Source organism: Gamsiella multidivaricata, assembly GCF_025024155.1.
Source record: "Gamsiella multidivaricata strain RSA 2152 chromosome Unknown BC939scaffold_64, whole genome shotgun sequence".
NCBI classification, from domain to species: Eukaryota; Fungi; Mortierellomycota; class Mortierellomycetes; order Mortierellales; family Mortierellaceae; genus Gamsiella; species Gamsiella multidivaricata.
Window position 1 is genome coordinate 188,316 of NW_026251772.1, and position 16,222 is coordinate 204,537.

Sequence of the window (16,222 nt, forward strand, 5' to 3'; positions counted from 1 at the left end):
AAGCAGACATGCCGTTGGCGGGTCCTCTTTTGACACAGCTTAGCAAAGAGAAGACTGGCTGGGTGTGTCTAGCCCAGGACGAAACGATAACATTAACGGCGTTGCGTGTTTCTATGTTGCGATCAGTAGGAAGAGGCCATTCCTGTTAGTACAGTACATGACACGGCATCACACGCAAAACAACCAGCACAGAAAAGGATATCAATATCACGATTTCTTTTCTTTTCCCGCCTCTTCTCCGGTCATACTCTCACTTCTCTTTACTTCTCCTGCGCTCCACATTCCCATCTCGCCTGCTTTGGTATACACATCAACAACATAGATAAACACAGAGAGCTAAAATACCCATGCTGCAAGACAATCAACAACGGCCAGAGTCTGCCGCCGCGCCGCCTTCGCCTTCTACTCCGAGAACATCCTCTAGCGCCCATGTGCAGATCACCTCTAGTTTCTCGCTTGGAAGACCTGGTTCGACCCGGACATCATCTAGTCCTAGCCAAAGTCGACTGCCTCAACTTCTGCCCCAACCTACACTCCAACAACTGCAACAAAGACATGACCACCGCAAGACTCTTAGCGTGGGTTATACTCCTTTGCAATCTAACTCCGTGCTGCATCGCCAACGCGTCGATGGTGTTGAAATGGAATACGCGAGCAAAGGCCAAGACACTAGGCTTCTATCGCTCTTTCAAAAGGCCAGATCCCAGACACCGTTCAGTCGTGCAACTCCCGCGAGCTCGCCCTCACTAAGCACTGGACGCAGAGTACCTTCACCAAAACACCAATCTCCGGCGACACCGCAATCGCCCTCAAGAATCTGCAGGGGTGTTTTCAGCGAATCTGGTCAACCTATTGACTTTGTAGACTCGCGCCAGGAGCTAATCCAGTACTTGAGAGTCAAGGCTGAAGAAACCCGATTGGAGCTACTGGCGCTTGAGCAGCTGGAGCGGGATGTCATTGAGCAGGACGATAGAGGCGACAGAGATGACAGAGATGACCGAGACAACATACTACCTCCATTTTTGCTGCAGCCATCATCCATGATCTCGCCGACTGACAACATCAATCAGCGCCTTTCCTCTCGATTACCCGTTATCCATCAACGTAACGAGAACTCGAAACTTATGCAACGGGATTGCGTTACTGAATATGACCACCGTCAGTCTGTTTCCTTTCAGTATTCCCCAGCGAACCAGCTCTTGCAATATAATCAGCAACCACAGCAGAGGCCTTTTCAGCGATTGTTGATGCAGCCCCCTGCCAAACCCGCTGTCGGCTCTCAAGTATCGCTCACACAGCCTTTATCGAGAATACAACCGGAACAGGTGTCCAGACGATCGCAAGGCACCATCAACTGTGCTTTGTCACCCTCTTCGCCCTATTCATCGACCTCACCCCTCATCAGTCCACTGTCTGGCAAAGCTGTGGTGTTAGCCCGGGTCAACACGCAAGCCAGATCGGTTGCGGATTCTGCTTTCCTAGAAAGCAAACAACAGTCAAGTCGTGTTAAGGATTGGGGACCAGCTTTGAAAGTCGCTGGTTCTTACAAAGAGTTCGAAGCGCCCGATGATTATGCCAGCGATGACAGTCTGTCGCAGGCAGACTTTGATGAATATTATGAAGGCATGTGCATATAAAAACTCAACTCATGAAAAAATGCTTTTTTGTTTAACACCAAGGATCTTCGTAACTAACCTGTTGCCCACAAATAGACCTTCGAGACGTCACCTTGTCCGAAATGATGCAGAGGCATCTAGCATTGCTCAGCGATAGTGACGAACTGTACTCTGGTCATTCCTCTAACAACCAAGGTTCAAGGCAGGAGAACGATTCTGAAAGCGAGGATGGCTGGCACCAAGCAGACATGACATTCACGGACAGGACGTATCACTTCGTGTCCATGCTGGAGCACGATTACGACCATTTGAAGGTAAAGAATCAAGAAGTACCCTCATTACTGGCCGAGACCATCCCCGAGAACGACTTTGGGGACATTTCATTCAGGACCTGTGCCGAACTAGAATCCACTGCTCACGGCAACATCTCTTCCAGCATGCAGGAACGCCATCAACGGTCTTTTCAGCTACCAGCGGTAGCTCCTCAGGAGGGAGCTGTCACGAATGAGTTTTTGAAGTCGCTTCAACCTCAGCCTCTGTCCCCTGAGAATCAACGATTCACGTTTGGCAATCAACAATCGACATTCGCACCAGCAACAAACACAACCATGGCTAATACGCTGAGCGGTCATCCCTTACCACTCCCCGCGTCCATTATCACCACGCGAGGACGCTTCCAGCAGACACCCCAACAGCAACCTAAACTGGACGATCGCACGAGTGCGCAACATCAACCCCGAGCGGGCCAGGCCGTTTCGTGGTCTCCGTCAACTTCGCTGGGCGCAGCAAAATTTTCATCTCAGTCCTCATTGGCCAGCGCCTCTTGGTCGGATGTTGGAACCCCCGACTCAGTTTACTACTCTGCAAGAGAGAATTTAATGGATTCAGTTCAAGCCGAGGGCTCTCCAAAGCCCCCTTCACCGGTGATTGCATCGATGGCATTATCTCGGTACCAACCGCTGGACATGATCATCATTCGTCCTGCAAAAGCTGCTGTAAGAAGTCCTACAGATGAAGACTCTCTGTCATGGTCCTCACCGTCACCTACGTTGTCTATTGAATCCAACCGTTCAACGAGCTCATCCTGGTCCTGGTACTGGCCTTCACCCTCTTATCATTCAAGATCCAACTCTCCTACGCCATATTTTTTTGATGAACTGCGAACCAAACATGGTCAGGTGCATTCGAGCAAAAGATTAAAAGCTCGACTGCCGTTCACGCTCCAAAATGCCTCGACGCTCTCTGAGCGTGCACCGCCTCTCGGAGGCGCCCATATCAAATCCAGAAGCATGTCGTCGCTGATTAAGCACCGGAATGGTTGGCTCGGGTTCCAAGCGTTGGATGTCCGGATGGTTGCATCGGGTCGTTGCCACATTGTGGTGGTAACGCGGTCGAACCAAGTATTTTCGTGCTGGGAGAACGACGAGGAAAACAGTAACTACGCCAATGATGATAACTCTATGAAAAAGGCGGGCGTAAGCGAAATGGAGGAAACACTAGGCCGGAAGACTAAGGCCCAAATTGACCCTACCTTCCTGCCTGAACTGGTACAGATTCAGGAGGATGTGGACACACTACCTTTTAAGATTGTGAAGATTGCCTGCTCTGACAGCGCAACGTTTTTGTTGACAGAGAATGGCATTCTGTGGGGATGGGGCTCCTTTAAGGTAAGCAGTATCGCCTTCACTCTTTTTTTATTTCCCTTTCGTCTGTTGTTTTTGCTATGATTCTTATATATGTCTCGAAATGCATGTATCCTTTTGGCATGCCTTTAGGACGCGGCTGGTCGTAGGGTTGGATTGCTTAGCCAAAAATCGGCTTCCAGGCCAATCCAGATCTGTTCCCAACAGATTAAGGACATTGTCTGTGGTCGCAACCACATCCTTATCCTGAGTTTCTCGGGTGAAGTCATCTCTTGGGGCGCCAACGATCATGGTCAGCTCGGTCGGTCCATCTCATCCGTTTCTGGGACATCAACATCACAGGAACAGCAGGACTTCGACCTTTCGCCACACTTCATCGAGACCCTCCCTTGGCGTATTGTGGGAATAGGCGCAGGCAAATTGTCTTCATTTGCGTGGGATGAAGAGAAACTATATGGATGGGGGGACAATACATATGGTCAACTCGGCCGTGCCCCTGCTTCGAACGTGACTACAACACGGATCAAAGAGCAATACCCCAAGGACGCGAGCGCGAAGAGTTGCTCTGAGCAGAAGGTTATTGTAGAGTCTCCCAGGGAAATCTCGCTCCATTGGAAAGGAAAGTCGATTAGGCAGGTTCAAGGTGGTGAACGTCATACTGTGATTTTAATGATGTCGGGCCTAGTCATTGCTATGGGGAATGATGACTTTGGTCAGCTCGGCATCGCTTCGCCGCCATCCTCATCCTTATCTTTATCAAGTTTCCCCAATTCGGCTCTTACTCCTGGATCGCCTTGGCTGAGCGCCAAGGCACCTGCTTGCGAAAAAACCGAGAGTGTGGACTCCACTTTGTCAGACAAGTCGAAGACACGGCTATTTCCTGCGCTGGTGAGGATCGGTCCTGGTATGAAAGAGATCTGTTGCGGTGACTTTCATACGGTAATATGCAGTGACAGCGGGCAGATGTTTATCTGGGGACTAGGGTACGTTGGAGTCCTCGCCATCCATAATCTACGCAGCCTTGATGAGACCTTAAGCAAGACTGACATGAGATTTGGCGGAAACAAGGTTTCTGTTGCATCTGTCGTAGAGACGGCTCGTAAGGTTGTTGCTGTCTCGACCATGCGATCAGGTATCGCAATTGCACTCGTCTCCAGCAACTGAGAGTATGTGTTGCGACATAGAAATAAAAAATACTCGCAAATGTCCGTTTGCCCTTTTTTCGCATTCGGGCGCAGCTCCAAGGACATTTTGCCCAACAGTCACCAGCAAGCCACGACTCTTTTTTTTTTTTTTTAAGCAAGTAAACAAACACCCATCAATCCCATCCCTCCTTTTTAGCCCTTCGACACAGACAAATACACCGACATCGCTTCACCATGCCTACCGTTCGAAAGCGCCGCACCATCAAGACTCCCTCTCGCAAGGTGACCCGCAAGGTTGCTAACAAACACAAGAAGAAGGTCAATGTCATTGGCAACAAGATCATCCGAGACAACTGGGACAAGAAGGCCACTCTTCGTCAAAAGTACGCTCCTTCTTCCATCTGTGAACTCTAGAGCCCTGCCGGACCTTGCATCGGTTCACGGCACTTGAAAGAACTGATCTTTCCTTGCTCACTCGATTTAACCGCTCGAAATCTCTTATCTTTTGTACGATAGCTATGCTCGCTTGGGTCTGCTCCCCTCATTGAACGGCGTCACAGGAGGCACAGAGATCAAGGATGAGGAGGAACTTGCAGAGAGCGAACAAAAGTCGCTGGAGGAATTGGCAGAATCGCTGACGGAGGAACAGGGAATCATCCAGCGTGATGAACACGGCAACATTATCAATGTGATTGTTGGCAAAGCCAAGACCAAGGAGGAGATCGCAGAGATGATGGAGAGGGATATCGAGCCCGTCAAGGCCAAGACGGACGTTGTGCGTGCACTCGAGGCCCAGGCGGCCAATGTACTCAAGACGGAGAGATATCAGTCCGAGGGCGAGTTGGTCTGGGCGGCGAAATTGGTGGAGAAATATGGGGACGACTACGAAAAGATGTTCTGGGATCGCAAGTTGAACCCGAACCAGCAGACGGCTGCTCAGCTGAAGAAGAGAATCCATGCGCTCTTGGCCTGAGGTCGCCTTCCTTTTTCTTTGACGAAATTGCAGTATTACCCCGTTTCGATGCGGCCACCTTTTCAGTTTTCACTTCATGTACCATAGACCTCTTTCGTGACATTCGCATATTAAACCGTGGGTATAATAATACCCACTGTGCTCTACAGAATCTACAGACTAGCAATCGCATGCAATGGCTTGATATAGACAAAGGCGCTCCCTTTGTTCAGAGCACCGATCGGTTCATTCACTGATTGCGAGTGCACAGGTCGTACGGGTTCCTGAAGTCGACGCTCAAAACACATATCTAAGAAGATACATAGCGAACTACGTGGCCAAAAGGGGGTTTTATGCCTGCAGCTACTGCGCGCAGCAAACAAAGAATAAGGTTGTTGTGGTCATTTGATCCCTTTATGAGAAACGTTTTTCTCGAATTTACTCCTTCGCCCTCTTTGTCTCCTCCGCTCTTCCCTCCCCCCCCCAAAAAAAAACCTCGCACTTTCTTCTTACGCCACTCTACCCTTCGTTCTCTTGACTCGCCTTCGACTGTTGCTGTGTTGAACCAGGCATGCTTCGGCAGAGTACTATCGTTCCTTTCCTTCTACTCACCCTCTTGACCCTAGTGCCTCTGTTCACACTAGCACACCCGTTCTATATACCCTTCTATCGGAAACATTCTTCAGAGGAACACCTACACCAACCCCAAGAACAAACCCCTCAGCTCCCTTTTCAATCCCATCGTCATCATAATCAGCACTCATTCCAATCCTCGGGACCCGTACAGGAGGAACCGAAGAAGCATGGCGATTCCCTGGTCGCTGCAGTGGGTCAGGACCGCCCTGACGAAGTCCTAACACTTCGCCACATCCTCCACCACGGTGGACGTCGATACCCAGGACTCTTCCGCCGACTGGACCTGTCAGCGGTGGATATCCTTCTCAGCGAGCTCCTGACGGGTGAATCGCTCTCGCATCAGCTGAAGGTCAAGACGACGACGACGCTCAAACCCCGTGGCCAGGAATTCAAATCGTTCCGGAGTAAAGGGTTCAGGGCCATGGGACTCTCGGACGATCAATCATTCGGACCAGAATCTTGGACAAGAGAATTGGTCGATGCTCCGGATGTGGCGGACAAGGAGACGATTGTTCAGCTGTCAAAGATGAATTACAATTCTTACACGGAGGTCGCTAGCCCTGGATGGTACGATCTCGAGGGCAATTGGGGTGTAGTAAGTGCCTGTCCGACTATTTTTGCTTGTGGATGTACGAATATGTCATGCATGTCCTTTTTTTTTTTTTTTTTTTTTTTTTTTGTTTGGGGCACATCGACTCTTTTTGCCGCCCAATGGACAAAATGGCCCTGACATGTGGTCCAAGATAGAAGGGAATGCAGGAGCACAAAAGGGGAAGAAGCTGGTGCTAACTATTTACTTTCACATAAACATTTATCGCCTACTAGAACTCGACTTTTGGATGGGAAGAAGATGGCGTTAGGGGACATGTGTTTTTGTCCAAGGACAACTCAACACTCGTTATCGCCATCAAGGGCACTTCGGCTGCACTCCTTGGCGGCGGAGGCGGCACCGCAGCCCGAGACAAGGTCAATGTAAGTTATATATATTTATCAAAGGCGTGGAGGGAATGTTTGTTGGGTACTACAAGTTTAAAAGGCTTCAACAGGATCTGATATGACCTCTCGTGTGTGTGTGTGTGTTTTTTTAATATGTTTGTAGGACAACCTGCTTTTCTCTTGCTGCTGTGCCAAAGTTGATCGGACATGGAAGGGTGTATGCGACTGTAATACGGGCGGCTACCAGTGCGACCAGACATGCATCGAGAACAGCGTCAATTCCGACGATGTTTACTACAATATGGCCATGGTAAGCAATCAGGCTCTTGACCAAAAATAAACACTGATGTACACAGCAAGCAAGCAAACAAACAAGCAGACAACCTTCTTACCGAGTGTAAACCACTATTCAAACCCCCCTAATAGACGATTTTGTGGACAGTTCAGGACATGTATCCCAACAGTAACATCTGGCTGACAGGACACAGTTTGGGAGGCGGTATCAGCGCGCTGTTGGGATTGACGTTCGGAGTACCTACGGTGACGTTTGAGACGCCAGGGGACCGTCTGGCCGCGCAAAGACTGCATCTGCCATCACCTCCTGCGATCAACTGGGATGATTTCCCGCTATATCATGTGGGCCACACTGCAGATCCGATCTTTCAGGGTATCTGCAATGGACCGAGGAGTGCCTGCTATTATTCGGGATTTGCACTCGAGAGCAAGTGCCACACGGGTAGGACATGTGTTTACGATCCCGTGGGCGAAGATAACTGGAGGGTCGACATTCGCACACACCGACTCGCGGATACGATCGAGGGAGTTCTTAAGGTCAAGAATGTACCGGCTTGTAAACAGGAGGTTGGGTGTGTCGATTGTCAGATGTGGGAGTACTTGTAGCATATTAGAGACCATAACCGTACATAGTGCATCTTGTATTATTGTAAATGTATTTATCTTCTAGAACGGACAAGGAGCCATTTATTGTAGACATAATGACATTGGGTTTCAAGAGACGAGCTCTGCAATCATCAAAAACTCCTGTGCCCGTTGTTCCATTTCCAGCTTAGAGGAAATAGGAGGATAACACTGACTGTCGTGAAGGAATAACGAGTTGGATTGAGATACAGAGGTTTGGCGAAGGATCTGATTGCGCACGACCGCCGCAACACTTTTGGGGATGGTGTTTGGTACTGACTTGAGCGCAGCCTTGGTCAGAGCCGTGAGGATGAACCCTTGGATTAGCGGATCTGTCCATGAGAATATCAAAAGAGATAGAAAGATTTTGTGAATAAGTGACGATGCAGGCAATCCCGTGGCAGTCTCAAAGCGATTAACGACGTGCTGCCATCCGCTTACCTCGGTTGACAAGGAGACATCGGACAAGTGCTTCCACGATAGTCGACAATTTCCAATCATCGGCATCGTCCCCATATTCACCCAGCACCCAAAGTGCAAAGTACGCGAGCGTGGGCTGTGAGGTTTCTTTGTTTCGAGCGGTGAGGACACTCTCTCTGAGAGTTAGGATTTGCATCGTCTTGCGCACTGCCACCACTCGCAGATGTGTCGTATTAAACGCTGGGCTCCTTGCGCCTGAAAGAAGAGAAAAAAAAAGTACCCAGCTCGCGTTAATAAAGCGTCATTTCGCTAGCGGCATTTGGTGTGTCCAACATAGATATTAACAGACCTTGCTCAAAGACTCGCATGACCCCTTCGAGCTTCTGCATTGTCAAAACGTTCCCGCCGCGGTCCAAGAGGTCATATATCAACTCCAAGTACCACTCTTCCGATTTGCCAAATCTCTCGGATGCATCAAGGATTTGTCCCAAGATCTTCTCTCTCCGACTGGGTACATAGTCTTTCGAGGACACCAAGGACCTGTCATGTGCGCCGTCATCCCCCCTCTCTGTTTGATCCTGCTCCTGATAGAACGCATATACAAGCCGATCGATAATATTTTCAGAGTTGTCGATCGTCAACATCCTATACAAAAGGTCCAAGGCGCGTCGTTGAATGGTTGTATCCTTACTCTCCAAAGCCTGCACGACGCCCGAGAGTAAGTCTTCGTTCCACCAGGTGTCCGACCAGGCACTAGGCTGAACCTGACAGAGCATAGAGACACCCAGGTACTTGAGATTCTGATTTGAGGACGTCGCGAACTTTGGGATGATCAGGAGCGGGTTCCGGCTCACATCCTTGTATTGACAGAGTTCCAGGATGATGGCCTGATGGAAGATATTGAGTGTGCGAATCACCTCGAACAGGATAGCTATGGCACCCAGAGACGAAGTTAGCTCATCTGACTCCAAGGAACAAAGATCTCTCCGCCTTTTTCTTTGCCACCGCTACACAAGAGGGTACATAAACAACGAGAAGGTACGGAGCGTGGTATAGCGTGGCACCTAGACAAACTTCTTTCCTCTGTTTGCGAGTCAAGCGCCGGCCAATGAGCTCATTGACTGAAGATGAAATAGAACGAAAAAAAAATGCCTCAAAAGCAAAATGCTTGCTGGACTCGAATTAGTCCCTTCCACGAAGTGAAGCAAAACAACAAAAAAAAAGGGCAACAGCAGTTGTAGCTGGTAAAATATCGACATTCATGCATCTCTGCAGAAGATTATGTGATCCAGGAACAAAAAAAGTTGTCCATCGGCAGACACAACAACATAGCATTTTTCCACACCACTTCTCTTTCGATCATGCATACAAACATGCGCAAAAATTGCTTGGCTGACTTACCAAAGGCAGCGTCTACGCCCTGTCTAGCCTTATGGAATGCTGCCATGACGACTGGCGTCATTGTCTTGCTTGCACTTAGAGAGCGGCCACAAAATATCAACACAAAAAATAAAAAAAGTTAGTTTCAGAAGAGTGTTTGTGATACGACAGTCCAAACCAACTTTCAAGCGCGATCCACTCATCGCAGCTCAGTTCGAGTCTGAATAAGGTGGTGGCAATAAATGACATCTTCAAATGATCAGCAAGCATCGGCGTACCTGAGATCTTGGTGGCCGAGTCGGGCCATAATCTGAAGGCATCGGATCTGAATCCAGGGTGCTGCCGTACCATGATACGAGTACCCCTTGGGCAACTTACCGTCCACGACCTGCTGCAAGATCTTAATCAGCACTGGGATCAAACCCTTCATCTCCTTGGCATGGCCCTACGTATTGCAGCACACAAAAGTTGTAAATTGCAAATGCCCGCGTTTCAGTGCTGTGCTCCAAAAAAAAAAAAAAAAAAAAAAAAGTGAATTACCTGCACAGCTACGGCAAAGAGGCCGAGTGCTGCAGACATGACGCTCGGCTCAGAGTCGTAGAGCAACATTTTAATCTGATCGAGATAAGGCGCGATCAGGTCCGGGTCTTGTGTATAAAAATTCCTGAGGGCAATCAGTGCCCTCTTCCGAACGGACTCGCTACATTCCGGGGAAAATAAAGAAAAAGAACATCCATGGCTCGCCATTAGGTTTTTGTTACCTCACTGCCAATGAACCTTTTTTTTCCTTCGCGACGTGTATCCACGTACTGTGCATGGGACAGGGCTGTGAGGACGTGGCCGACCATAGATGGGATCACATCTGGCAATGTCATGTTGCACAGCGTCACGAGCGCCACCACCACATGGTGAAAGTTGCTGCTTATCAGGTCCTTTTTATCGAAACAACATGGCAACCAAAGCAGAAAGGTTTCCCGAGGAGGAGCAGATGTCCTGCGTTAATTCAATCGCATCTGTCACGGTTGAAGCTACATCACATTCGTGTAGCAAGTACAAAAAGAGCAAGTGTTTGTTGGGCGAAATGACAGTTGCCGCGGTCATGAAGTGAAAGGCTCGCAGTAACCGACCTTTTGCAGCGTATTCACAAGCATGATGTTGAGCTCGTTGCCTTCTTGTAAGAGCAGATAACAGGTCAAATAGCCTTTGGAACGGAGGAATGGAGTTCAACAAAGACATAGTGAGAGATTGATTCTGGCATGTCGCGTGGTAATTATGGCCTTGACACGCTGGTCACAGTACCGTATTGCACGTACCAGCGCGTTTCTCCGCTACGGTTTGGCCGCTCTGTGCGAGCTTTAGCGCGTAGATTGCACCAAACTGCACGTCTTGGCCCATCATTTCTCCGTATATGAGCCGCAGCATATTCTCTTTCATTGCAGACTAGACAAAACAAAAAGAAACTTCAGGATCAAAAACAATGAATCCAACTGAAAAGCACTGAGTCATCCTGTCTAGACATGGTATCGTGGGACAGCCAATGCCCGGTCTCTGTCCACGGACTATATGGCTGCAGGAGCGAAGTAGTATGCACTAGCATGCAGGCGCTAGTGACGCATTTGGGAACCTCGCCGCAGTGAACAGCACCGTTTTTGGGAGGCAGCGGTTTCTTTCCTACCGTTGACATGTTTGGATTGGAGATGTTTGTCCTCAGTACTGCCAAAGACTCGTCCGAAAAAGCCTTTGCGTCTTCTACCTAGAGCATGAATTAATATTGCGTAAGGTATTTGTAGCGATACGACGCGTCGTTTTCAATCGACAGCTGCGTAGATATTGATACCGTACCACACGACTTGAGTCTGCGGACTGGCTGCGTGCGAGGCTTGAGAACAGCTTTCGAGAGAACTCCATGGTGAGAATTGCGAATGATTAGCAGAGCAGGTAGAAGGGTCCTGGGGCGGTATGAAGTAAAGGAGGGGACGAATGACGGGTTGGTGATGAGTTTGCGTCCGTGGTGTTATTGCTGAGTATGGCTGATGCAGTCTTTGACGGAGGGCGAATGCCGTTGAGGATGAGGAAGGGCTCTTTTATGTTGTTTACTCCTCCACTCATAAATCTAGTGCCCAGACTTACCTTTGCTGCCAATGCAAGGTCTACGCATGCAGTGGGTAGCTTGCATATGTGGAAGTGGCTGAGGATGTCCTCCCCTACGATTGTACGGCAGTATTCAGTCCAATTCATCTGGCAGAGCAAACCATTTTGAAGGAAAAGTCAATTCAGTTCAAGTCAATGAGCTAGCAGATGTCTTTAGTCTCCCTATTTGCACTTTTTCTCTTTTGCTCCCACTGAATCCCCCCGCCCCCGCCCTCCCCCGCTTCTCTTTCTCTCTCTCTTCTCTCTCTCTCTCTCTCTCTCTCTCTCTCTCTCTCTCTCTCTCTCTCTCTCTCTCTCTCTCTCTCTCTCTCTTTTTCCGTCTCACACACTCGCTCTCTCCCTTCCCCCACTCCCACTCCCTGCTGTATATTTCCCTCCTCATCTTGCAACGTAGACGCTGGGCAACAGAGTGCGTTGGTTGTTCAGTTGAGATTCCGTTCATCATCGCTCTCCCCTCCTTCACTCCTCTCTCTCCTCCTCTTTTTACTGCCATGGCCCATCCTCTTTAAAAGCAATACAGAATACCGAAAAGAAACCTGCCCACTCTCGCTCCCTCTTTCTTCCAGCTGGGGTTGTCTCATTTGTTTGCATTCGGACATCTCCATTCGCCCTCCAAATATTCTCTCCCCCCTCCGGCCACAATTCAGCTTACTTTATTCCTTATTTTTATTGTTGTTTTTCCCTCCATTTTTTTTTTATTTTCTTCTAACGCAATGCCAGTGGTCCTGTAACATACCATCCACAGCAAGCAGCTTGATTACTCACCCATTCACTCGCCCACCCATTCACTCGCCATCTGGATCTGGATCCGGATCTTCTTGTCTGTGCTACTGAGATCCTGTGAATCCCACCAACCTTACGTTCTCCCCTCTCCTTATCAGCCCCTCCCCCTCTCCTCTCTCCCGCAGTACCTATCCTCACAACCTCACATACCTCACATACCTCAACAACATGGGCGCGTCAATACCAAGCGATCAGTCCAACGACGCCGACGAGGACACCCCTCTCGAAACCGACCCTACCGGCCGATTTCAACGACTCAACGACATCTTAGGAGAGGGCGCATACAAAAACGTCTACAGGGCCTTTGACCAGGAGGAGGGTGTAGAGGTTGCCTGGAACCAGCTCCGCATCGACCATCTCACCAAGAAGGAGGCCCAAAAGATCCTTTCTGAAATCGAAATCCTGGAATCCATCCGCAACGACCACATTATCAACTTTTACGCCTCCTGGTCCACCAAGGCCCCGAACGGCGGAGAGCGCGTGGTCTTTATCACCGAGCTTATGTCCTCGGGCACCCTGAAACAGTATCTCAAAAAGACCCTCAAGGGTTCGCTCAAACCCAAGGTCCTCAAGTCATGGTGCCGTCAAATCCTCCAGGGCCTCGTCTATCTCCACACACACAACCCGCCCATCATTCACCGTGACCTTAAATGCGACAACATCTTCATCAACGGCAACAACGGACAGCTCAAAATCGGCGACCTTGGTCTTGCAGTTGTGCGCCATCGGACCCATGTGTCCTCTGTCCTGGGTACACCCGAATTCATGGCCCCAGAACTCTATGACGAGAAGTATGACGAGAAGGTCGATATCTACGCCTTCGGCATGTGTGTTCTTGAGATGGCAAGTATATCTTTGATTGCTGGTTTATTCTTAGCAGAATGACAAATGGGCCGCGCTGGGGTGGAAATAGTCGAACGGTCGGCCTTGGCTATGTCGTACAGACGCATTCTCCCCAACGTATGACGCACAAAGACATGAAGAAAAAGAACCCCGATGCTAAACTATCTTCTGCTGCGTCTCTTTTCTTCACTGCCTTTTTTTCCTTCGCTTCACTACTCTATATATCGTTCATGTCGGTGCTCTCGATGCTCCTCCATGCTATGCCATGTCTGCCTGACTGTGCTCTCGCCAATCTTTTTTCTATTTTCCGGTTTGCTCTGCTGTGCTCTGCATCTGTCTTTTTTTTTTTTTGCTTGTTACCTTATCCAACAGGTCACAAAGGAATATCCCTACTCCGAATGTACCAACCAGGCGCAAATCTATCGCAAGGTCACAAAGGGTATCAAACCGCAGTCGCTCGATCATGTCCAGGACCCAGAGACCCGGGAATTCATCAACCGCTGCCTCGACCACGACGACCGCACGCGTCCCTCGGCCCAGGAGCTGCTCGACTCTGATTTTTTGAAGCCCTGTGCTATACTCCCGCCTCTCTGGAGCGCCTCCACAGGACTCTTTAACTACCCAAATCGATCTCTCGCCGAGGGCATGGAGATAATAGACAGTCCTGCCTCTGCGTCTGTTACCATCTCAAATCGGTCATCCCTCGCAGAACCCTACCAATCCTCAGCAACCTCGCCCTCTTCTTCGTACTCTTTACCAGCACCGTTGCCGTCAATAGTCTCCAGGACCCTTCCTTCGCCCAAGGTTACCGCTCAGCCCATCTCTATACCCGGAACAGCGTTCACAACTACTACAACAGTTGATGCAGACAACAAGACCTACCATATCCGCTCCAATCTCTTGCCGCAAACGCCGACATCGGCCGATCAGAGCCTTTCTGCCCAGCCTCAGCAATCAGAACACCACGATCAGGAGTCAGATGCTGCACCGATCCAACAGGAACGCGAAGAAGCAGCAGTAGCGGAGCCTCATACATTGCATTCGCATGCCAACTCCAAGACCTGCTCGATCCAAGTAGTTCAGTACGATGAAGAGATTGGCGATCAGTTGAACCTCAAGATGATTTGCACATGTCCTGTGGCTGGCCCTCGGGATGTGACCCTGGCGGCTGGAACACACGAAATCAAATTCCCTTTCGACTTGAACGTAGACACAGTCGAAGAGGTGGTGGCGGAGATGATTCGCGAACAGATTTTGTCTGCCGATGACCGTGAGGAAGCAACGGCCAAGATCCAGGACCTGATCGGCAATATCGTCTATGAGAGAAAGGAGCGCGCGCGAGCGGCCAGGGAACGATCGCGGGTAGCAAAATTGCCGCCACCACAGTCCCATGGCGTTGATCATACCAATCGATCCATATCGACCGGTCATAAAAATGGCCATCATCGTCAGCTCAATATTCCTTCGGTCTACGACTTGGAGCAGTACGGCACGTCTCCCACGGAATCCCTTTACGATCATTACTCCTCGGTCGGTTCAAATGCTTCCATCGGTTGGACAGGCAGTAACTCGCCCGTGGAGTCGGACCAAGGCTATGGAACAGTCGCCCCACTGCCTCCTCAGCAGCCACCCGCCATCACAGAGGTGACATTCCCTCCTCTTAATCATGCGCAACTTTCTCGCAGCAAGTCAACCGAAGCAGTTGAGCAGATATCTGGAGTGCAATCAAACAAACAACATCAAGTCAGCTATTCAGAGGTCGTGCAGCATCCGTCTGCACCTCAGCATCCACTGTCGCCCAATATGAACGGACGTGATAATATTCTTACTGCTTCACAGTCGCAGAACGCGCATGGCGTTGACCATAGACCGCCAGCACCGATGTCACCGGATGTCAGACCAGCACCCACTAATGGCACACTTGCAAAGCTCGATGTAGCAACCGGTGAGAAGAAGAAGGATCCACTGACAGAGGATGTCGGCTATACTTCTCCGTATCGACACGGTGTATCCAGTTCATCGATTGGCTACCATCGTCGATCTCCCTCCATGGATGCCTCCGTCCACATTGCATCGGCAGCTCCAGCATCGATACCGGTGCACATCAGTTCATTGGATCAAGCGGCGACATCTTCAAGCAGGTCGCAAACAGAAGTGGAGCACCATCGTTCGAGCTTTGCCTCGACGACGTCCATTGGTGTGAGCCCAGAGATCAGACCCACGCTGTCCCGCGACTCAAGTACGCCCAGTATTTCTGCTTTGAAACTCAACGGCGCCATTTCACAACCAGGCGTGCTTATCAAACCCCCAAATTCGGACTCGGGACTCTCCAGTGATGCATCCCCCATGACTGAAAATGGCATTCAGCGCTTCGCACCTGTATCCCCCTCTATTCCTCCATACACGATTCAGCACGATCATCGAGTACCGCACTCGGCTAATGTCTATCAATATGACCCTCAAAACACTCATCAATACGCATCTGTTCCTCAACAAAAACCGCTCCACCATATCGCTGCGGAGCCGATGATGACAAACGAGGTCAAGAAGGATATCGAATCATGGACAAGCAAGGTTCTTGTTCCAGAGCGGATGAACGGCGGAGCAGGCTACATGAATGGATCGAATTACTCCAGTTGCCCAGAAATGTCAGACGACGAAGATATCCTGGACGAGGACCTCAAGGTTCTCCGGGAGAGGCAGCGGCAGGAACTCGAATTGATGCGGCTTCAGCATGTGCAGCAGTGGGAAAAGATGATGAAGCTCAAAGAGCAGAAGGGGCTGCAGGAGCGGGATCGG

General features: G+C 49.8%; 5 protein-coding genes across 5 annotated transcripts; 4 read left to right on the top strand and 1 right to left on the bottom strand.

The window, feature by feature from the left end:
* Positions 1–8: 8 nt before the first annotated feature.
* BC939DRAFT_521179 (uncharacterized protein) lies at positions 9–4,423 on the top strand (the record flags this gene model as incomplete). The annotated part of the gene is made up of 4 exons (XM_051561209.1): positions 9–62; positions 333–1,587; positions 1,713–3,283; positions 3,392–4,423. The coding sequence occupies 4 exons, from the start codon at positions 9–11 to the stop codon at positions 4,421–4,423; spliced, it is 3,912 nt and encodes a 1,303-aa protein (XP_051409092.1).
* A 175-nt stretch (positions 4,424–4,598) lies between these two features.
* Positions 4,599–5,526, top strand: BC939DRAFT_414351 (ribosome biogenesis protein Nop16). The gene is made up of 2 exons (XM_051552977.1): positions 4,599–4,787; positions 4,921–5,526. The coding sequence occupies exons 1-2, from the start codon at positions 4,639–4,641 to the stop codon at positions 5,375–5,377; spliced, it is 606 nt and encodes a 201-aa protein (XP_051409093.1). The 5' UTR covers positions 4,599–4,638; the 3' UTR covers positions 5,378–5,526.
* Positions 5,527–5,805: 279 nt separating this feature from the next.
* On the top strand, positions 5,806–7,899 carry BC939DRAFT_460996 (Alpha/Beta hydrolase protein). Its single transcript, XM_051556956.1, has 4 exons — positions 5,806–6,587; positions 6,818–6,964; positions 7,092–7,238; positions 7,355–7,899. The coding sequence occupies exons 1-4, from the start codon at positions 5,928–5,930 to the stop codon at positions 7,826–7,828; spliced, it is 1,428 nt and encodes a 475-aa protein (XP_051409094.1). The 5' UTR covers positions 5,806–5,927; the 3' UTR covers positions 7,829–7,899.
* On the bottom strand, positions 7,900–11,732 carry BC939DRAFT_461003 (Clathrin/coatomer adaptor, adaptin-like protein). Its single transcript, XM_051556957.1, has 11 exons — positions 11,489–11,732; positions 11,322–11,399; positions 10,960–11,086; positions 10,774–10,847; positions 10,457–10,578; positions 10,187–10,346; positions 9,925–10,091; positions 9,668–9,741; positions 8,616–9,197; positions 8,288–8,521; positions 7,900–8,178 (listed from the first exon to the last, which is right to left on the bottom strand). Exons 1-11 carry the CDS (start codon positions 11,552–11,554, stop codon positions 7,937–7,939), a joined length of 1,926 nt encoding a protein of 641 aa, XP_051409095.1. The 5' UTR covers positions 11,555–11,732; the 3' UTR covers positions 7,900–7,936.
* A 1,016-nt stretch (positions 11,733–12,748) lies between these two features.
* Positions 12,749–14,078, top strand: BC939DRAFT_484834 (kinase-like domain-containing protein; the record flags this gene model as incomplete). Its single annotated transcript, XM_051559275.1, has 3 exons — positions 12,749–13,423; positions 13,796–13,994; positions 14,020–14,078. 3 exons carry the CDS (start codon positions 12,749–12,751, stop codon positions 14,076–14,078), a joined length of 933 nt encoding a protein of 310 aa, XP_051409096.1.
* Positions 14,079–16,222: the final 2,144 nt, after the last annotated feature.